This window comes from Larus michahellis, chromosome 7 (assembly GCF_964199755.1).
Source record: "Larus michahellis chromosome 7, bLarMic1.1, whole genome shotgun sequence".
Lineage (NCBI taxonomy): Eukaryota > Metazoa > Chordata > Aves > Charadriiformes > Laridae > Larus > Larus michahellis.
The window spans coordinates 58,250,659-58,272,587 of NC_133902.1; the positions used below are offsets into that span (position 1 = coordinate 58,250,659).

Genomic DNA, 21,929 nt, shown 5'->3' on the forward strand with positions numbered 1-21,929 from the left:
GTTAGAGAGCTGGGGTTTAATTTTTGAAGCTGTAAAGAGATGCAAATGAATGCACGTATTGTAGATTCGGTAGTGGAAACTCCAACCTGCAGCTTTATCTGGACTGTGAGAAAGGCAGGAGGAAACGTAAAGAACAGTGAATTAACTCTTGCAATTGTTGGGAAAGTCACATTGGTGATGTCCACAAGGAGGAACGACTGTTGGGTAGACTTTGCATCCAGGAACAGACCTTCCAGCGTTGTCACACTGGTTGTAGCTCCTTTGATGTGGTTTATCACTGATGAATTATCATCGTAACATAGTAGAACGATGGTCCAGCTGACCTTGCATGGTGGAATTTGCTAGAGCAAATTACTTGTGCTGTGATTTCTGCAGTTTCTCACAGATGTTGCTGCTTTGGCATGCTGTGCTTGATACTTTAGGGCTGATAAGTCTACTGCCTGCTGAGAGGGAGCTTTTGTTTGCTTTTACTATTTTATCTATCTGAAAGAAGTGTTGCTTTAGGGTGCTCTGAGATGGAGGTTCTTCCAAGTGAAGAGATAAGAGACAACATCTTCAAGATGAAATGAGGTAGCAAGCTATAAAACTTGGAGATGTCGCCCAGAGAGTGAGAAGGAAGGTAGAGCTGAGATACCAGCAGAAGTTATCCCAAGCATCAGCCTCTGGTGAGACTGGGCAACCTCCGCCTGCATCAGACATACAGGGAGAGCAGGGCAATGCCTCGTCTCCCGTGGGAGGGAGGTGGAGGGCACTCAGTGCTGCAGCATGTGTTGTACTCACACAAGGAGGAGGACCACAGAAATGCCTACAAACCAGGAATTCCTTCATGCCTGGCTTTGGCCAACTGGTTGTATGGGAAGATTTGGTGTCTGACTTTTTTTTTTTCTCCTGAAATGCTGCAACATTTACTGCAGCCTGGCAGCCAGCAGCAGCCCAGCTCGTGGCCATCAGTGAAGACCAACGAGCAGGTATCTACTGAGCTTGCGAGAGGGACAGGAGGGACTAATACATCCTCACAAATAACTGCCTTCTCCAACAACGCATCTCCCCCAGAACCAGAGGTCTGACGTTCGGCAGCGCCTCTGCTCGAGGGCTCCCCGGTCCTTCCTTGGAGGATGGGGACCTTCCATTGTCCCCAGCGCTGGTGACAGCGAGGAGGAGGAGACGTCGCCGCCCTAATGAGACCTGACAGATGGGCAATTGGGCTGCTGCTTAGGGAATTTAATGGTTAATTTCCATAGCGCCGTGTGGGGGCAAAGGGCAGGAAGAAGTAATCCTGCTGCAGAGCGGGGATGGGGATGCCTTTCCGTCTGAAAGGTGCTGGTGAAGCTGGAAAGATTGAGTTAACTAGGATTTCTGTGTCAGCGCCCAAGACCTTTTATAAACAGACTGCATGAGCTAAATACCATGTGACTATTTCCCCGAACTGCAATCCCGTATCGAATTCAGAGTCGGGCCATGCCATTTCCTATTAGGTTGGTGCGTGCACTCTGCTCTGCGCGAGCAGAGGTTCAGCGCTGCCGTAGCCGATACGTCGGCGAAAGCTGCTCCAAAAAATATTTTTGTACAACGTTTGGCGGTTTTGGCTGGAAGCCATGAGCTGGAAGGGGCTTGTGAGCAAAATAAAAAGTCTTCCTGCCCTTGATGAAGCTTCTTAGGGCTTATAGACCTCATGAAGAGAAGCCATGTTTGCAGAAAAATATAGTTTGGGATGATTTGGGGGGAAAATAGTGAACTGAAAACAACTTTCTGTCAAATGTCTGCAGGTTTTAAGACAGTGTGTCCATATATATATATATATATATCTCCCCTTCCTTTAAAAACAAAAAAGTAATTACATTTTCTTTTTGTGTGTGGGTGTGCTGAGCAGTAATTATTGAATATGTCTGATGTTATTCAAAGTAGGTTTTGATATTCCACTCTCTGTGAAATACCAGTATTGCCGTAAATCTCAACGAATATTTTCTCCATTGGATGTAGTATATTTGTACATTTAGTTTTGCCTTCTGCGAAAGATAGAACTACGTGTACCCACGTGTATGTACTCAAAATATTTGTGAAATACTGAGTATTCAAGTTTCTGACAGGAGGGACTCCTATCTATGCAGAAGTATCTATTTCTGTTCTAGCTACGCGTGTATGGGATGGCCAGGTAGAACATGCTCGCTGTGAAGAGCGGTGACTCTGACAGTGGCGGGTGTTTTGCTCAATAAGGACTTTCTACTTCAGTAGCTGCCATAGTTCAAAACGGTGGCCAGGCTGGCCTTGCTCCGCTCGGCTCGGGGTTGTTTGGAACACAGAGGGGTTTAAAATTTTAATTCCTTGCCTGTAATTAAATCCCTTTCAAACCTATAAAATAGAGGTGGGGAAGTGAATTCCATATATTCATTTGTGGTTCTTGCAACTCCTTAGAAGTGGTGCTGGCAATTCAGCTGCTGAATTACAAGAGGCACGATGTGAGTATTTTTGGCGCGCAGCTGGAGGATTTCTGCCGCCCTCGCAGGCAGGACTAACGGCCCCTTGTCTTCTGAATCTGACGACTCGGCAAGTACTAACAGCTAGGCACAGGCACTTGGAGATGGGCTGAATGAGCGCTTGGTCCCTAAAAGGGAGCGTGTACGATAGAGGGAAAATTCATGTCCTCAACGGGAAGACTTTGATCAGTACTGCAAAGGGCTTTTTGTGAACATGCTGAGAAAACCCAAGAAATTATTTTCTTATTATACTTGGGAGGAATTCTTAGGGAGCTTAGGGACATGGTTTAGGGGTGGATTTGGCAGTGTTAGGTTTACGGTTGGACCTGATGATCTTAAGAGTCTTTTCCAACCTAAAACATAGAATCACAGAATGGTTTGGGTTGGAAGGGACTTTCAGGACCATCCAGTTCCACCCCCTGCTCTGGGCAGGGACACCTCCCACCAGCCCAGGTTGCTCCAAGCCCCGTCCAACCTGGCCTTGAACATATAAATACGTGCCCTGAAAGTGAACTCTCCTGGAGGGGAACATGTCTACCCAGTGCTGTTGCTTGTGCAGCTGATGGCTCCTGTTGTCCTCGACTCAGGACCATCAGGACAGGGTTGGCATTTGGCCAGCTCAGCTCCAGGTCCGTGCGTGTTTAGCCATGAGAACTCAAAAACGTGAATAGTCCTGAATCCACGCGGATGCCCCGCTCCCTGGCCGAGGTGGGCTCCAACTGGCTTTGCTGGGGCTCCTCCTCCAGACCCCACAGAGAGCTGCTGGTCGCATTTCTTTCATCTTTCCCGTGGCTGGGAGAGGCTTGTTTTATTTCCTTTCTGCTTCTAATCAGGATTTGATTTTCCCCTGGTTGCATTCGTGGACTAAACTCAATGGAAATTGGCATTTTCCTCTTCGTAAGGTTAAAACAACAAAGCCTAACACACCACACTATGCGTTATCTGTCTCCCTCACTATTTTTATGGATTTCACAGTGTTTTAATTAAAAGGGGTGTTTTCAGATAAGAGCCAAGGATAATGACAGCCCCCCCCCGCCAGCCATCGCGCTGCTGGTCCTGTGTGGGTCTCCGCTGCAAGAAAAACATTTGGAGCCAGGGGTGGAAGGTTACATCCTCGCCCCTGGAACATCTTTCCTGAGAAAAACAACAAAAATGATTTATTAAACAATGGGTACCACGCTTTCAAAGTTGCTTAGGGAAATATCTGGGCATCGCTGATTTTTTTGGTCAGTCTGGGTGGAAAAAACACCCCAACCCTGTGTGTGCTGGAGGGACGCCAGCGGCCGGGGGAAGCCGGCGGCTCCTGCCTGCCTCGGCAGCCGCGTCCTCTCGGGGCTTTCCTGTCCCACTCGGTTTTGACGCGTGTTTTCATCATTTTTTACGGAATTGTAATAATATGAGCTGTGTATTTAATGATGCGTTAGCGTTGTCTGTTGCTGGAGATTGCTCCTGAAAGCTGCTGATTTTGGGACGGCTTCACAGGTGGTGCCACAGTGGGTATTTGTTTCTGCTTCAATTCTGCTTAGTTCCCTTCGTTTGGGGACATGGGGAAAACACCCTGCACTTGTTGTCAACAGCGTCACAGAGGGAATAAGACCCTTTGGAGCACGGATGAGGAAAATGCAACAGTCACTCGGTTATTAACAGCAGCCAGGTGAAGGCAGGGACAACCTGCAGCTCCTCGCCTTTCCTGAGATACGTGGAAAGTAACGTGGAGCTTCTGGTTGGGCGAAAAGGTGCATTTTTGAAGGGTGTGAGCCTGTGTTGGAGTGTGGGAGTGGGAGACCCATCGCTGCTCCCCCGGACATCCCGATGGGTCTCCATCTACCCCGTTTCCTTTCTTCCCAGTTCAATTCTCCAATTTTCCAATATTCTCTAAAAGAAGAAGTTAAATCCTGTCGCAGTGCAGTCTCCGATGACTTTATCAACGTCCTACTCAGGTTTTTGCAAACCAGTCGCTGACCGGTGAAATTGTAAACAGCGATGAACCCACCGACCCTTCCCCTCGGCTCCCATTTGGCCGGGAAAGGGTTTGCCCGGCGGTGCCAGGGATGTCACTGAGCCCACACCAAAGTCGCCACACAGCTGCCTGTCCCTGCGGGAGGGCAGCCGAAGGTTCATGGGACCGTCGTGGTTTTGGCGAGGTTGGGTTGCTGGGGGCGGAGGTGGTGGCTGGGCTGCTGGTGGGTTTCCTCTGCTCACCCCTGTTTCTCTGCCATCGCCCAGGTGAGGTTCTTCGGCCGCCGCATGAGTACGTCCTCGCCGGGCGATGGCCTCGCAGCCCGCGCCGGCCTGGGTGCTGCTGCTCTGCCTGCTGGCCACCCGCCCGCCGGCCACCCAGCCCCGCGACTTCACCGTCAAGGACATCGTCTACCTCCACCCTTCCAGTAAGCCACCTTTGCGCGGGGGTAAGGACGGGGGCGAAGGGGGGTGTTAAGGGGGTTGAGTTGAGCAAAGATTAAAGAAATATTCCCGGTACTCACGATGTAAAACCAGAGCGTTGCTTCCCAAAAGGGATTAAAGGACAGCAAGGGCTACAGAAAGGCAGTTGCTGAGCGTGTCAGGGGTGTTTTGTTCTCTGTTTTCTGCTCCGCAACAATCTCTCTGGCCGTAAGACCAAGCCCCACGGCCGCGCCGTTTGCCCGAGCACATCGATAGCTCCGAGCAAGGGCCAAACACGGCCATTTGCAGCTGCGGCACCAACCAGCCGCTCCTGACGTTATTTCAGTAGCGCCCTGAGGCAACTCTATAGCAAAGTTATGCACCTTCAGCTCTTTTATGGAATCCCCTTTCACCGGCCTGTTCACTTTATCAGTTACAAATTCTAGGCGGAGAGAGCTGTGCCTGCCATCTGCTCCCAGGGAAAACTCCCCGCCTTTCCAAATTTGGCTGAAAAATTTATATTCATTACGAGCAAGATGGAATTCCTGTTTTATGCTGTAACCATGATCTGATAGTGCCCCGGGGTGGATTTATTAGCGCTGTCGTGTCATCCCACCCCAAGCCGTTCCTCGAGGGCAGCCCCAGCCCCTCCAGAGACGCCCCCAGGCGACTCGTTGGTCCTTACCCAGAGGAGCCTGGGGAGACAAGCTGTCAATGCCTCTTGCTTCACCTCTCCTACCCGACGGGGTCTGGCCCAGAACCAGTGGGCAAGGGGAGGAGGTGGAGGGCAGGGAGGGGTGAGACGTGGCCCGTGAGGCTGTGGAGGTTTGGCTTACTTTGCTCCATGGAGATAAACGTGACCCATTTGGCTTCTGAGAAGGTGGCAGCATCTTGAAGATGTATTGAATGTGCTACAGAAGCCCTGCCAGGAGACCACTTAAGAAGCTACGCTCTTCGTTTGGCGAGATAAATTAGGATGGAGTCTGCTGTTAAAATCTGGAGGTTCAGCAAATTGATTTTTCTTTCCTTTGGGGACATCGGCCTGCCTTCAAAAGGGGTAGCTCCTTTCCTTGGTGGGACAGAATCCAGAAGTATTTTAGTCCATCTGATATTTTGTTATCAGCGGTGATAAAGTAGCAGTATTGGATGTGAGCTCTGATATCAAGCGAATAAGGACTCCTTGCTCACATTAACTCCCTTTGAAGTCGGCAGTGGGAGCTTTTGCTCGGCAAACACGGCCAAACTGAGTCCTTATTGTATCTGTACGCGCCTTTCCCGCATTGCTATCGGTGATAGGATTTTTACAAATCAGGCCCAACTTGACGAGGTTGACAGGTATACTTGTAGACAGATATGTCTTAAAGAGAACAAGTGCTGCTGTGTGCCTCTGAAAAGCGTAGTAGAACCGGATTAATTGGCTCATTTTAACTGAATGCTGTCTGTTCCTTTCAGCCACACCGTATCCTCACGGATTTAAATGCTTCACCTGCGAAAAGGCAGCAGATAATTATGAATGCAACCGATGGGCTCCGGATGTCTATTGTCCAAGAGGTAACCAGCCGCATTCTGGTGTTTAATTTAAACCCACCTTACGACAACCGCTCGCTGTCCCCACCGCGGGGACAGCACTGAGCCCCCTTTATTCCTTAGGCGTACGCGGGTGCCGGCGATTGCTGCTCCCGCGTGTAAGCCTCCTCGACAAGAGAGATGTGTAAGCGATACGAGTAATCCTTTAAGCTTTTCTGTCTCTTGGCAGTGGGTGAAGTTTAGGACTTTCATCTGTTCCCCATACTCCTCTAGCTCAGCGGGAAATTAAATCAGGCTGACGCCTATTTAAGGGTTGTATTTCTCTTCCTGGTGAGTACGGGACCGGTTCTCGCTTTGTTGGGTTCCCTCCCCCGTGGCACAAGCCCACGCTTCAGGGCGGCTGAGCCTGCCTCCTTTTTGGTTGGCATCAAGGTATTTTCAGTATTTTGGGCTCATAACCCCCATCGGAGTCTGAAGTTGGGAACAGCTCAGAAAGGGCTTTAGATACAGGCACCCAAATATCAGATCCAGGTATCGGCGAGATCCGCAGACCTCCCCCTCCCCGACCGCTTCTCTTTTTGAGACGCTCACAAGTGTTAAGATGTCCACAGCCCCTGACGAAGCCCTGGACATGGGCTGGATGTGGACTGGGTCCTCACCGATGTGGCAACCACGTGTAGGCAGGTGGCAGCTGCCGTGGCAGAGGGGCAGAGGGATGCTGCTGGGGTGGTGGGATGCTGTCGGGGCTGCCGGGGCAGAGGGATGCTGCCGGGGCTCACCCCTCCCCTGGTGCTTTCTGTAGGCTCAGCAGCGCTTGTGCAGCATCTATCCGGAATGTCTGTGGTCTGTTGTGGGACATTACAAGTGCCCTCAGAAAATATTTATCTTGGAAAGAGAAAGACCATAACCTGCACCGCAGCGATGGACCAGCTGTGTGTGCAGCCTGTGTCAGAGCGTGTTATCTGTCCGAGAATGTATTTGCTTTGAGCTCAAATCAGCACAACATCAATGATAAAAGAGATCAGTCTGGCTGGCACCAGATGAGACAGATGTTCACGGACGCTCCCTGTTTTGACAGGAGTAGGTGATATTTAAATGACTAAGGGCGGTGTTACCTGCACATCGCGGAGCGAGGGGTGACCCCACTGTCTGCCCTTAGCAACAGCCAGCAGAAACGGCTTGCCCGAAAAAGATGTGCCCGTCTGGAAAGCGAAGTTAGTACTTAGTGGCTGTTTAGGGGAGGGGGAAGCCACGCTTTGGTGTGTCTGTGTTCCCCAAGACTGCAGCTGCGAGTCACGGTCACCAGCCCTCCTGCCGCTGGTACAAGCGCCCACGTCCATGAAGTCAGGATGGGGTTTTAGCCGTGAGAAGGGGCCAGCGGCAAATCCGAGTCTACCTTTGAACTTCAGCACAGCAGACTTCTTATCTCCTTAAACTGGAGGGATCCGATAACATTTCACTCGAGGCAGGACTCGTTAGTGCCCAGACTGCCCCGAAATGGTGTTGCCTTGGGCTGGAGCACGGCTCTGCTGGTGGCACAGACCCCCAGCCCCTCGCTGCCCCCGGGAAGGAGCGACTGCGGAGTCGCTGTGCGTCGGAGGAGCAGGGAACTGGGAAAGGGGACGGGCGCTGGGGCTCAAGTGCTCCGTCCTCCTTCTGTTGCAGTGGAAGCAAAGCTGATAAAGTCGTGTCTCCCCAACCTTTTGTTAAGCCAGCTTTTTCTCTCTGTTGCTTTAACGTTCAAATGTGATTCTGCGTTCGGGTAAGGAAGCCGCAGAAATGCAGCCTCAGGTTTGAGGCCTGACCCGGGGCGTGCTCTGGGGGCTGGGGTTATCTGCTCGGGGACTTCCCTTATCTCCGGGAGGCAGAGGGGTGTGCTCGTGGCGCCGCCCCCCTCGCTGTGGTGATCCGAATCCGAGCCCTTGCTGTTTTGCTTGGGTTAAATGGTGGGAGAAAACAAGAAAACTCCATACTGGTATTTGCTTTCTTTTTTTTTCTTTTTTTTTTTTTCCTTTTTTTTTCTTTTTTTTCTTTTTTTTTCTTTTAAGACAGAATGCTATTAAAATGCAAACCAAAATATGTTCATTAACTATAATGTAGGACTTAAAGGGAACCACATTTTGTGTATAACAAAATTCATTGTAATGGAGAGTGAAAACACGAATCCCTGTACTGAACAGAGGTTAGAAAAAGCATTTCCTAGAAGGCAGGCCTCCTGCTGTGCATTAACCTTGTTTTCTGTTATTTATTAGCTTCAGCTCAAGCAGAAACTGTGTTAGTGATCTAATTTGTATGGAAATACTGCACTCAAAATACTCCCAGTACTCTATTTTTGGACGGCCTGTGGGCGGGCTGACGTCTCGGTGGTGGCCACCACCATCACGGTGACGTTCCAGCCACTGCGGGTGGCACCCGAAGGCGCCATTAGAGGCTGCGGGTTGGGAAACGGGCTCTCAAAAGTCAACATGTGACTCTGGGTGCTTTAAAACCCCAGATTCAGTGTTTCCCTACGCAGTTTAAAACGGAGAGGACAACCTTCTCCTTCTGGAGACACGTGCCAGCCTTGCTGGGTCGCAATGTGCGGGGCTGGTTTGCTTGCCCCGAGCCTGGCTGGCTGTCTGCACCGTTGACTTCTGGTTTCAGTAGCTGGTTTCGTGCTCCCTTTAAGGGTGCAGGAGGGTGCCCAGGAGGTGGATCCCATGGGGAACGTGCGTTTCAGGCGCTGGGTGATGCTGCCGTAGGTCAGCAACGCTCCTGGCAGGTCGAGACCGCGGCTGTCCATTGTGTGCAGGTGTTTGGAGATCCCTCGTAGCTGAAGTGCGTCACACAGTCTTTGCATGACAGTTCCACCAGAGAACGGACAAATGCAAAAGACAGTGATGCTCCGGAACTGCAAAATTTAGGAAGCATTGCTCCATGCTTTCTTGATAAGATGCCACCAAGAGCCATCCTTACCCTGTGGCCGTACAGCTTGCAGCCTGGCTTGGGACCACCGTGCTTGGAAGCATCAGCTTCTGTCTTATTTGAATCGCTCTAAATGTCTCTGTTATTTTTGGTAAAATTTTTATAGTGTTGGGTTCTTCTCTGTAGCCTGTGTTCTTCACGGGGTCAGTTTGGAGTCCCTCTTCCCTCCCTCCGTCCAGCAGCCTCCCCATCTGCAGCGCAGTTAACGACCCCCCCACGGTGATGTTCCCCACCTCCGCTTTGCTCTGGACTCTCCTGGTGCTCTCTGGCCCAATCCTTCTCATAGCGCCTGTCGCCATTGCGCTAATCCTGCTCTGAGAAGAGCGGCAGACCGGGATGGGGCGCAGAAGTTAATATTAACGTGAGTCGGTGGATTTTATTGCTTATTGTGGGCTTACTCCGCAGCTGCCGCCCTGCCTCGCAGCGATGGTAGCCGTCAGTGGTGGCTGTACGAGGAGAGGCGTGCTCGCTCCCTCTGAGCAGGGGAAAATACATATCTCCAAGATGACCGCACGATATTTTCTAAAAACACATGCGGAAGAAAGAATGAAACAGCCCGAAAAGAGTTATGGGGTGCTAGAAGCTTTATTTGTTCCATCTGGGGCCTGTCGGGGCGAGCTCCTCGGCACGGACAGAGCCGTTGCAGGAGAAATAAAGCCACGGGCGCCCAGGTTTGCTGGGAAATGGCACTTCCAGGCAAGGTCCTGGGAGCAGCTCAAAGCCGCCGCGCAGAGAGGGGGGTAAAACTGCGAGAGCTTCACCCCCGGGGGCAGGAGAGCCTGGAAAAGCCATTAAGAGCCGCGCGTGGCAGCCCCGGCCGGTTTGAAGGAAGGCAGCACACCGAGGGTCTCCAGCCTCCCGAGATAAGTTACGGCTGTTTGCTGTGGATATCGCACTCGAGTTAAGAGCAGGTCAAAGATATGGCAGATGTCTGAGGGGGTTTATTGCCTCATGAAGAACGCGTTCGGTCGGCAATCTCGCTCGGCTGCTGCCGAATGCCTAAAACACGAGAAGTATGCGGGGCTTTGCCCGTCGGAGACGAGGGCTCAACGGGAATGTTCGCTTTAAATTAACTACACTCCCTTTTTTTTTTCCCGTATGAAAGCAACAATTTTATTAATAATAAGGCTGATTAATAAGAAGCAAGGTATAATTTAAAGAAGAAACACATAATGGCATGTTTCCTGCGTTGGAAACCCGGTGTTTTCATCTTGGAGTGCCAGGCGGGGGAACAGCACCTGCAGCTTCCCTCTGACAACTAAAGCATGAAATAAACCCAAATTCCTGTAAGCCTGAGGACAGCCACAGCGTTTGTCAGACGTTCTACTTCGAATTTTCTGTGCGTTTTGCAAGTGTCACCAGAGGAGTAGCTTAAAAAGAGGGGGAGGAGGAGGAGGAGGAGGGTTGTCCCCCTTGGGCATGAGGGAGCCCACAGGAGGAGCGTGCAGAAGACGCGATGGGAATACCGGGGCCACGGTCCCTTCCATGGTGCTTTTTCCAAAGACCGTGAAGCTGAGAAATACATAAATCATTGTTTTGCCGGTATTTTGGCATTATTTTATAGATGATAAAACTGAGGGACAGAGAAGGTGAAGGATCTTCTCTGGGCTGCGCAGGAGCCGCGGCAGAGCTGGGATGGGAGCGCTCGCGCGGGCCGCTAGGATACAGGGAAAGGCGTCTCCAATGTGTAACGTTTTAGGTAATTCTGCAGAATTAATGGTTGTGCATGAAGCTAGGGAAAAAAAACCAAACCTATACAAACAAAGGTTAGCTTCAGGCATAAACAGGTATTGCAAAGGTTTTAATTTTTAAAGGCCATTCTTGTAAAACTAACGCCATAGGAGATTTTGGGTGTTTATTTGAACCTCCCTCTGTAACCCGATCATCCAACGTCCCGTGTTTCTTTGGCTGGAACGCAGAGACCCGCAGTCGGACGGGGAACAAACCTCCGTGTTCCAGAGTGCTTTGAAACCAGAGCTCGGGGGGTGTGTGGGGGGGTGTATTTAGTGACATTTATGTATTGCAATAAATACCTCAAAAGTCTCTTTTTTTTTTTTTTTTTTTTTTTTTTTAAATCCCGAGATTTGAAAAAAAAATATCTAAGACCTCTATCCGATTTCTTCCTATTTGTTAGACTCTCACAAAACTCAAACTGGACGGGTAAACACATTTTTCCGTCTTTCTAGGTACGAGATACTGCTTTAGCCAACACATGATGAAAGTTACTGGCGAGAGTGTGTCCGTCACCAAACGCTGTGTGCCATTAGAGGATTGTCTGTCTACGGGATGCACATATGTAAAGCATGAAGAATACAAGGTAAAGGATAAAAATTGCTCTTCTTTTTTTTTTTTATATGAAAACCGGGCAGAATCCTTTTGGCCTCCGCTGGAAGTCTGACCGGTTCAGTGGGTAAATCAGCATCGTCAAAAAATCAAGCTTCTCTTCTTAACGAGCTCCAGCTCATTTCCATTTGTTACAGAAACAAAGGGATAACCTCTCCCAGAACAAAAGAATAATCTCTTTAAACAACGCTCCTGCCAGCGGCTGCGGGGAGGGAACCGCTCCCTTCTCCCTTCGCCTGCGGATCTGCTCCGGGCTTGGTCCCCTCCGCTCTGCAGCGGACGCTCGCCCACCGACTGGTGGGTTTCTTACCGAAACGGGACGGGTAAAGCCCCGAAACCTTTGGAGCAAACGTTTGATGTGCGAATCCAACAGTTAATTTATAAATAAGATTTTTTTTTTTCTGAAGGTCAATAGTCGGCCTTTTTGGACTTCTCCAACAGGTTAAAATGAAAGAGCTGGCTGAGCTGCCGGGCCCCCCGCAGCCCCATCGCGGGTTTGCAGAGAATTTTATGCTCTCCTGGCCTCGGGCGCGTTACTCCTGTTGCTCTGAACCCGTGTGCTCTGGCAGGACACTGTCACTGGCCCCTTCTTGCCCTCAGAAGCCAGATCTCCATGCCTTTGGGCCGGCACGGGGATTGTCTATCGCCCCCGTGCCTGCACGCTGGGTGACAGGCAATAAAAAAACCCTCTATGAATAAATTCTGGTTTGTTTGAGTCCTGACCCCTGAGCTCTACTTGAACCAAACAACAGTAGTTTTTGTCAGTTTACTTATCTGGGATAAAAAAAATACAATAACCTCTTCAAAATGGATGTGTCCTCCTTGTGCTAGCCAACAGTACGGCTCCTGCATGAGTGAAATTGTTCTCCAAGTAGAGGGATTTAAAAAACAAAGGGCAGGGGGGAAAGAAAGGAAAAAAGAAAGGGAAAAAAAAAAAAAAGGCAGGAAAAAACCCCCCAGACTGGCCACTGTGCTCCTTTGCAAATGCCCTATTATTTTCCCTATGCCTTTATTCGGTGGCATGGGTATTTTTCCAATAACCAAGTTATAACCCGGTGTCTTTCAGATCTGCACCTCCTGCTGCGAAGGAAGCATCTGCAACTTGCCGCTGCCGAGGAACGCGACGGACGCCGTGTTCACCACCCTCTCCCCTCTCAACAAGACACAGCGGCTCCCGCATCCCGCCCTGCTGACGACGGCCTGTCTCTGGCTGGGGCTGGTGTCCCAGCACTGGGTGACGCTGCCACGCGCGGCGGGCCCGGACAGCTGAGGTGGCTGAGGACATCTGCACCCACGTCCAGCCTCTCCCCGCCGAGCCTGCGCTTCGGAGTTCTTTGTAAGACTGGTTTTCCTCCTGATTTTTTTGTTAGCGATGAACTAGCGAGCCTGGGATGTTGACGCATTTGAAGGGGGTAAAACCATCGTGTGGTTTCTCTACTTTGTTCTGAAGAAACTCATGCAAAACATTCCCAGAATCCACGGCTGAGACCGATACATAGACTTTTCTTACCGCCTGTCTTTTCTCCATGAAGAAATGTTATTTAAAAGCACGATATCACTGCCAGCTGCTATTATCACCACTTATGCATTTGAAACTTTCTTGTTATAATTCGTCACAGCACTAACACTGGTGTCTCCTTAACCTGTTTTGAGACCATAAGGTAAATAATATATAGGCAGTAGGTCTTTGCAGTCTCCCCACATCTCCTCCTCCCGGAGGGGGCAGGAGTTTGTAGCAGGGCAGCAGAAGCTGGAAGGGATGAGGACAAAGGAGCAGCTGGGACCAGGCCAGCATCGCGCCCAGATGCTTCCTCTGAGGTTCCACCAGCAGCACGAAGAGCCACCCCCACAACACCACCCACTGCGATGGGCAGAAAACCACTTTGGTATAGAAACCAAACAGGAAAAACTCTAAAAACTCTGGTCCTGAAGCGCAACTAGAGGGGAGGCGGGTGCGTGGTCCCTGACCCTCCCGAGAGGAGAACCGGTGGGTGTCCCGGTTGGGATGCTGGTGGCTCCCAAGCCAACAGGTTCCTGGTGTTTTGGGGCTTTACATATTTCCACATTTTGGCACCCACCATCCTACGGCACGAGAGAGAGTCGATCCTGAACAGCTTCTTTTATTTAATGCGCTCCCACAACAGAGGATGGACTGTTGCTCGCTACAGCTGCATTTTGGTGACCTGCGTTGCTTGTTTTGCTGGGAAATCATGTATGCAATATTTATTTTTGTACGTTGAGTAGGCTCTAAAGCGTTTAAAACATTCTTAAAACTGATATTGATAGGCAAAATGGTTGTTTTGCAAGTGGGTAAGCCTGTAATATATAAATTATCTCATATATATATATATATAATGGTTTGCATCACTATTGAAAAAGCATCAGCTTTGTTTTGCAAGGTCAGTAATAAAGCAGGGTGTCCATGGACGGACTTGTTTTAAAGTTAAACCAAACTTTTTTATAATTTTTGTTTGGCTTTTAAAAAAAAAACAACAAACCACTGTAGTCGTAAATGGTTCTTCTATGAGTTAACTTTTGGCTAGTCACGCTCCAAGGTAACTTGCGCCTTATCAAGCTGCTTAGTGCTGTTCTGGCGAGTTACACAGTGAAAGGCAGGTGAAGGTGGCCCAGGCTGGAACCCAAATGCTTTGCAAACCCCTTCAGTGCTCTGTGAGGGTCCCAGCAAGCCCTCGTTTGGCACCATCTGTGTTGGATAACATTAAGAGCTGGGAAACTGCTGCTCTGAGCACGCAAGGTCTTGAGTTCTGTGTCCTTTGGAGTGAACTCCGGCCAGTTTTACTGGAGGCAAAGGATGAGGAGGACCTAAAGCACCGCTCGCTCACGATTTAGTCTCAGGTAACGTCTGTGGGGGAGGAAAGCCCGCTGGAAGCCTCGCTGTGCTTCACTGGGTGATGTTTTCTAAAATGTATATAATACTTCATTGTGAAAACTGAACTTCAAACACTGTTTCTTTCCTTTTTTTTTTTTTTTTTTTTTAAACTTTTTATACGAAACTAGCATTTTTGAGGACAGACTAGCTGACCTCCCTCACAAACCTTGCGTTTTTGGTGTCCTTTCAGCTCGCCTGTGACTTGCTCGCAGATGGCTGGTATTAAGAGGGTAGTTGCAATCTGTTATTTTCTGCAAGCCAGACCTCTCGCTGGAGACCCTGAAAAAATGAACCCTGGGGTCTTTCTAAAGCCCATTCCCTCCTCTGCCTCTCAGGGCAGCAGAGCTGTGCCAGGTACTCACCCGGTATGGGCTGCGGGATGATGAGGTGGAGGGTTATGGCTTCTCCAGCAGCAATTTAAATATTTATTATTACTATTATCCTGTGAAATGGAAGAATTTAAGTCTGGAGGGACCTCGCTCAGCGGTTCAGCTTCTCTCCTGGGCTGGGGGTTAAACAGGTTTTCTGCGATGGCCGAGCATTTCGTCAACGCTGTGGTGTAGAAGCAGGCCCAGATCCAGGACACACGCTTGGAGAACCTGTGTTGGAAGTTTGGGAAGTCTGGGATTACTGAGGAACATCTTGTTTATCTGTTCAATCGAGGTGGGCTCGAGGTTTGGGCCATCCTGCACGTGGCCAGAGGTAGGACCTCGTGGGGAGCTCCTCACCATCTCCGGGCTCACACGCTGGTGGTGGCAGCTCAGCTGGAGGTTTTAAGGATTTAGGTTTTTACTTTGGGCCATGCTGTTAAACACCTGCATTTAGGAGTCAATCAATAAGACACCTAACCAGCATCAAGGAGCAGAAGTTACCTCCTGACACGAGCTGGCTGCCTTGGTTAATGGCTCACCGTCAGGTTTCTGCCTGTGTCTTCTGGCTTCTCTGTATGTCATCGCCCTCTATTTCCCATTTATTTTCCAGTTTCGTTGTTATTTAACAAGGCTAACCGGTGGTGTGTACCTCTGAGCTAGATATGTATAATCACATGGGCGGAGCTGCAGGAATGGCCGGATTTCCTCAGAAAATATTGGACTTTCAGGACCGCTCCCACCCCATGCAAGGTGTGGTACCCGCAGTGAGAGGACACGGGCTCCAGTGCTACCTGGCCCATCGTGTGCACTAACAGGCAGGACCTTCATCCTGTGTTTAGGTGGACCTCAGACAGACCAGAGACCTTTCTGGGTACCTGGTAGCGCACTCTACCCACAAAGACCGGGATGCCACTGAGCAAGTTTAGTTATCGATGTTGCATTACGCCAAGCCGGTTACTTCTACTCCCTTTGTAGTCGGTGGAGGAAAACGTGGTGTTTCAGGGGCTGATTCATTGTATGCTGAGGTGGATGGTTAAATTATGTCTTCTCAGGCACACGATGGACGTGCCTATAAAAAGCAGCTTGGCTGTGAGTACTACACCCCACCTGGGCTGTCTGTTTGCCAGCCACGTGGCTCTGCTGAGACCGGTGCTTTGGGAAAATACCTGAGCGGGAGCCACTCCTGAGCCCATCACCAGCTTCGCTCTGACCGTGATGCTGCTGCAGATGGTGAAAGTCCTGGTTCCTGTGCTGTGCCGGCCCCGCTCCCCTGCCACTGTGCAACAGTTGTGCCCTTCAAAAGGGACCTGAGCCCTGTCCAACCGAGCTGCTACCTCCGGTACCAGGATTATGGACATTGAGCTCAAAAGAGCAAATGAAGGTGCCTGAGGGCAAGAGGGGAACGGGCACAGCATCCCCCCGTGCCAGCAGGTCGCTGTGCCCAGGCTGCCCGCGGAGCTGCTGGGGGTTTTTTAAAAGCACATAAATGCTGAGCTGCACCGTATTTATATATGCAATATTCCTTTTAAATCTCTAATTTTTTTAACTATTGTAAATGCTGTACATTTGTATAAATAAATATTTTAAATGTTCAGATGATGTGAGGTGTCTGATAACCATGTACAGTTGCCATCACCATCCCTGCTCTTCAGTGCCGTGCCACCCCCTGCACCTGGGACACTGCTCTCTGCTCCCCTGTCCCCTTTTCCTCTCTCTGGTGTCCTAACACCAAAAAAAAAAACCCAAACCACCCCAAAACCCCCAAATAGCTGTATTTAGAGCATTTTGGTTTAACTCCCACTGTAGTTAATGAATCTTTCCCATCGTTTCCTCCTGTCGAGCTCCCATGATTATTTGTTGCAAATTGGTTTATATTGGGCATTTGAATAAAATAAGTCTGAGAAGGTTCCTGTTTAGTTTGTGACACCCAAGTCTTCCTTTCCCTCACCTGCTCTGGGGAAAGCTTTCCCTTTTTTTCCATAATTGTGCTGCCACACTTAGTCCCAGTGCGTCCTGGAGGGTTCAATGCAGTCATTTCTAATTTCTGTGAATCCTACACTTACTTGGATGGAAACAACTTCATTTAGCTAATGAAAGGTTTTGGACAAAGATATTTACGGGTAACATGAAGAAGGTACAACCCAAAGTTAAAAAAAAAAAAAAGTTCAAAGAGATACATAAGTTAAAGACATAAGAAACTATAGCCATATTATGGGATATTCTGACAATCTCTTTTCCCTTACGCTACACGTATAGAAATGAATTTACTTGTTTCTCCTGCGTTCTGATAAAAACCTTTCTATCTCAGTGACCGCTTCAGCAGTGGGAAAGGCTGAGCCGAGGCTCTCCTGGCCAGGATACAGCAACGGCAAAAAATAATAAATTGATGTTTGCCAGGATATATGTAATAGCAGGAAAAGTGTGTTGGTGGGGAGTACAATGTGCAATTAATGCTTCGTGCCTCGAGCATCAGGAGAAGCCTTTAAGGGGGGGGGATTAACATCAAGATGTTAACAGTTCTCTCTTAGTGATGAAAAAATCTGGTTGTACTTTAAATGGGAGCTTCATTAACAGTTTGCAAAATAGTTGCTTCTCCTCCCCTTAAACACCACTAGACGCAGCCTTCGCCTGCTTTTGTGGGCATCGAGCAGCCCAGCGTAGCTTTCAGCCACCCAGTTCATGCAAAACCCGCCTGGTACCTCTGCCCTGCAGCACCCAAAGCGATGCTGACCCTCCTGTTTGCAGTACCTGTAATCACCAACATTTTTTTTGAGACCTCCCGGGAACCTCTTCTCCATTGCCAGCCAGACTCCAGCACCGTCCCCAAAAAAAACCCCCAATTTGGACTCACTGGCAGGGCAAAGCTTCTGAGAGCATTTTGACCCCCTTAAAAAGGCTCAAGCCACCAGCAAAGGCTATGCCTCAAGTGTCTCACTGACACCAGGAGGTTCCCATCTATTCCCTTTCCAAGCTGGGGAGAGGACTCTGCCTCACGACTTGCTCCTTCCACCAAGAAACTGCCAACAAATTGAACTCTGACTCTGGTAGGTGGTATCACCATACCTGTATGTAGCTAGCGAGAAAGGAAAGAAAAAATATACTTAAAACATGCATATTATGCAATCAACGGCAAGCATAAGTTAACTCTCATGATCCATAGATGCAAACCTTGGAAATGGCAGTGCCCGAAGTGGTATCAATTCAGAAATAAAAAAAACACACAAACGAGATGGGAACCAGCCCTCTGAATCCTGAATGAAAGTCCTTGTACGCCCCACAGCATTACAATTCCAGGTGTGTGTCAAAACAGGCTTGCGATTTTTGCTGCCAACCCTGTTAGATCATTCGATCGGTTCTCGTACCGATGTCTCTTCGCGCATCGCTGAGTGGGATTCCCCTTGACATTAATCCCAAAGTCCACTTAGATTCCTCCTTAGCCAACCATCAGCCACCCACTGCCCAGGCTGGTCCAATAACGTCATTCCTTTAGCATTGACATCTTGTATTTGAAAGCATTTTAAATATATCTCTTTCAACTTACATGTATTTAGAGGGTTTAAGGTTTCCTGTCCCTTTTTTTAAGGTTTCATCAGGTTTTTAGACAGCTAACACACATTTCATCACACGCAGCTCAACCTTGCAAGTCTTGGGCTAAAAAAAATAGCAGGATATCGTCAACATGAAGGAGCCTATCCACAAGAAAGGCAAACAAACACACCACAGGCGTGAGGGCACTGCCAAAACAAAGTGATATCAAGCTCTCAGAAAACACCTCCCAGAGGTTTTTATGCTGAGCAAAGCAGCCTGAAAGAGCCAGCTTCGCTGATGTGTATAAACACTTCCCTACTCTCCAACATAAAACTGAACTAGCATTTAGTTGGGCTACAGCTGTGTCTATCAAGCTCTGGTGAAGACAGGCTCAACCTCAACTTGTCAGTCCCCGTGTGTTAGAAATGACTAACTCCGACCCAAAAAGCATTGATTTGGGATGGCGGCAAGGGGCTGCCAGCCCAGCCCTTTCTGAATATTTGAAGTCGGTAACTATTTTAAGGCGGGTAACTTGCCCAAGTTTTTCCCGTAAAAATGAAAATAATCCTCCTGTTGTGAGCCTGTGTGCCACGCAGCGCTCTATCTGCACGGCCAAAGAAAAGAGCCTGTGCCAGAAGAACAGAAGAACATGGGGTTGATTTTGCTGACCCCCCGTAGAGGACCACCTGGGATGGGCATTTCCTACTGTTCATCCTCAACTCATGTCTTCGCAACCTAAGCACAAGGTATGTCACAACACATGTGCCCATACGTGGCTTCTTTACAACCAAAATCACGGGTTGTCACCTGAAAACATCCCACTAACCAAAATTTTGAGTTGTCTCCAGGGGAAATATATTCCAACAAGTTCGTTTCCCGACATTTTCTACCGGTCACCGCTTGGGCTCTCCGGGATAGCGCTGTGTCTCTCTCAGCCATAAAACCCTCCCCACAGCCCGGCCCTCAGACTACCTTTGCTTTTCTTCAAGCTTTTCCAATCTGCCAGGCGCTGCGGTTTTAGCGGTAGAGATTACTTTCCCGGTGAAGCGTAACACCCAGCTGCATGAAATTTCAGTCTCCTAATCCTGTTAGGTTTCCCCCATCAGCCTCCACGCCGATGGGACCTTTGTGTTTGTGCAGCTCCTGAAATCCCAGCCTCAGCCCTACCGAAAAACAAAAAGACCCCAAAGCAAGAATTGCCATTGCCAAGGTGAAGGGCTGCTATTTTAAAGGCGCCGCAGCAGCTCGAGGAAGATAAAAGCTGCAGTCACTTCACAACTATTATGTAGTCCTGGTTTTTATGTGGATTTGCAGATTTGGGTGCCGGGCTCAAAGCTCCACCTGTCCGACTTCGATGTTCAAAGACTAATTTTCAGTCTCTGACCCTGTGCATACAGGCACAACCTCAACTTGTGTGAGAGCCTGGCAGGCACGCTACTAGCCTCTGGTCTGTAAGTGCCATACTTATTCATATATATTATATGCCATATATATATATATATATATGTCTCTTCAGAAAAATGAGTTCAGGGCATTCATATGGAGAAGGAGGAGTCGGTCACGGCCCATTGCTGAACATGCACAGTCTGTAGTGAAAGTCTATGGTCCACACCGTAGTGCCTAATAAATAGTTCTCCAAACAGGACAACCATCTACGTATTATTAACGTCTAGATGTGGCACTTCAGGGCATGCTCTAGTGGCAGAGATAGTAGGTTGTTTGGTTGGACTCGATGATCTTAAGGGTCCTTTCCAACCATGAAGATTCTGTGATTCTGTGATTCTTGAGGTTTTAGTTTAAAAAAGAAAACTGGCAAAGCAATAGGAGGTGTGTGGCTCTCGCGTCTTTAACGAGAAGAGCTGGAAGAGCAGTGGCTTTGCAGGCTACAAAGATCAAACCCCACATGCCAGTGGGCCAGCCCCACATTTCGCCCTGTTTCCGTGGAATATTTGGGTCATTAAATGGGACATTTTCCCTTGGGAAGGGACAAGACGCTGGGAGAGAGGCACGCCTGCACAAGCAGTACTCCCGTGAGCTGTTTTAGGAACCCCTTGGTCACGTTTTGTGTTGGTGGTGGGGATCAGAGGAGCAGCAGGAGGAGAAGGGGCAGGAATGGGGGGGTCCCATCACCCGCACCCTGCCGGCACACGCAGGAGGATGTCGCCTTGTCGGGAAATCCCCGAGCTGAGAGTCAGGCATTGCTCTGGACGACTTTCATAAACAATAGGATGGAGCTAAATACCTGGATTTCCTTTGATTCCTACTCCGATTCCTGTCTGTAAGAATTACTAATGGTATTTTCTATGCTTTTGTCTCTAAATTCTGAACTTTTCTGATCTCTCGCTCCCCTCTCCCAGACTCCAAAGTACCAAGTCAGCAATGATCCTGCCCTCTCCCCTCGCACACGAATTTCCTTTTCCGTGCCTCTACACAAACATACGTTGCTTCTGCACCTCTGGGTCTTATTTATCTTATTATTTTTACATATTTTCAATATATATAATATTTTAATAGTTAATTAGTTAACATTTTATATATAATATTATTACCTTATTATTTATCACCAACCTCTATTTTTCAATATTCTTGAAACTTCATGCACTTCTGGATTTAAACCATATTTATCACACAACACTCCCCCCCTCCGAGAGGGCGCAAAGATCACTGGATAAAATAAAAAGAGAAATCTATCTAACTCCTGCTCGTAAACAAAGCAGTCCTGAAAATAAATATGTTTATCATGAGCTTGTCAGCTCCACATCAGTGTTTAAGTTCTGTTCAAATCAGTAAATTACTTGGGTCGAGATTTTCAACTTTGGGTTTTCCTGAGCAAAGAGACCGCGATGTGTCTCAGCTGCGGGCTCCGGGTGGTCTCTGCAGCAAAGTCAGCCCTCGGGAAACCCCAGCCGGTACAAAACCACCCACGGATTTTAGCAACACTTGATCTCGCTGAATGTTTTGAGGCTTTTTTCCTCCTGTCACCACATCAACTTCTCAGCAAAGACCGTGTCAGACGTCACGCTTGGGTCTCCTCAAAGGGAGAGCAGGAGCTTCGCAGCCGCCTGCAAACCAAGCAGGACTTCACGCGACCACGCTGGGCTGCCCTCCTCCTGAGCCCCATCCTCCCCCCGAGCACAAGCCCAAAGCCCCTCCAAAACCTGTACGACATTTATAGGGTCTTCACTGTCTCGAGACCCAAGCACTCATACAGCAATTTGAATTATTGTCACAATATTCAGAGCTGAAAGGCCGAGAGCATCTCCCAGCCACAACTTACCCACGCCGAGGCGACACCACATCTACCAAACCCTCTCAGAAGGGGCAGTGCAGCAGCTGAGCAAGAGAGGTCCCACCACAGGGCTGGGCTGCAGGAGGACGGGCAGGACCAGGGGGACCAGCTGCAGGGCGTTGAGCCCCCATTACCCACCTGTGGAAAAACCTGCCTCCCTG

At 49.1% G+C, this 21,929-nt stretch overlaps 1 protein-coding gene across 5 annotated transcripts in view; it reads left to right on the forward strand.

Moving 5' to 3' along the window:
- LYPD6 (LY6/PLAUR domain containing 6) overlaps positions 1 to 18,916 on the forward strand; it is a 41,225-nt gene extending 22,309 nt beyond the window's left edge. For 4 of the 5 annotated variants that reach the window (XM_074596247.1, XM_074596246.1, XM_074596248.1 and 1 more), the window contains 4 exons: positions 4,701 to 4,861; positions 6,309 to 6,407; positions 11,534 to 11,664; positions 12,757 to 18,916. In XM_074596247.1, the coding sequence (XP_074452348.1) occupies positions 4,744 to 4,861; positions 6,309 to 6,407; positions 11,534 to 11,664; positions 12,757 to 12,960 (552 nt within the window). In that variant the 5' untranslated portion in view covers positions 4,701 to 4,743 and the 3' untranslated portion in view covers positions 12,961 to 18,916. The remainder of the gene's footprint in view (positions 1 to 4,700; positions 4,862 to 6,308; positions 6,408 to 11,533; positions 11,665 to 12,756) is intronic. The other variant, XM_074596250.1, reaches the window with a different exon arrangement.
- Positions 18,917 to 21,929: the final 3,013 nt, after the last annotated feature.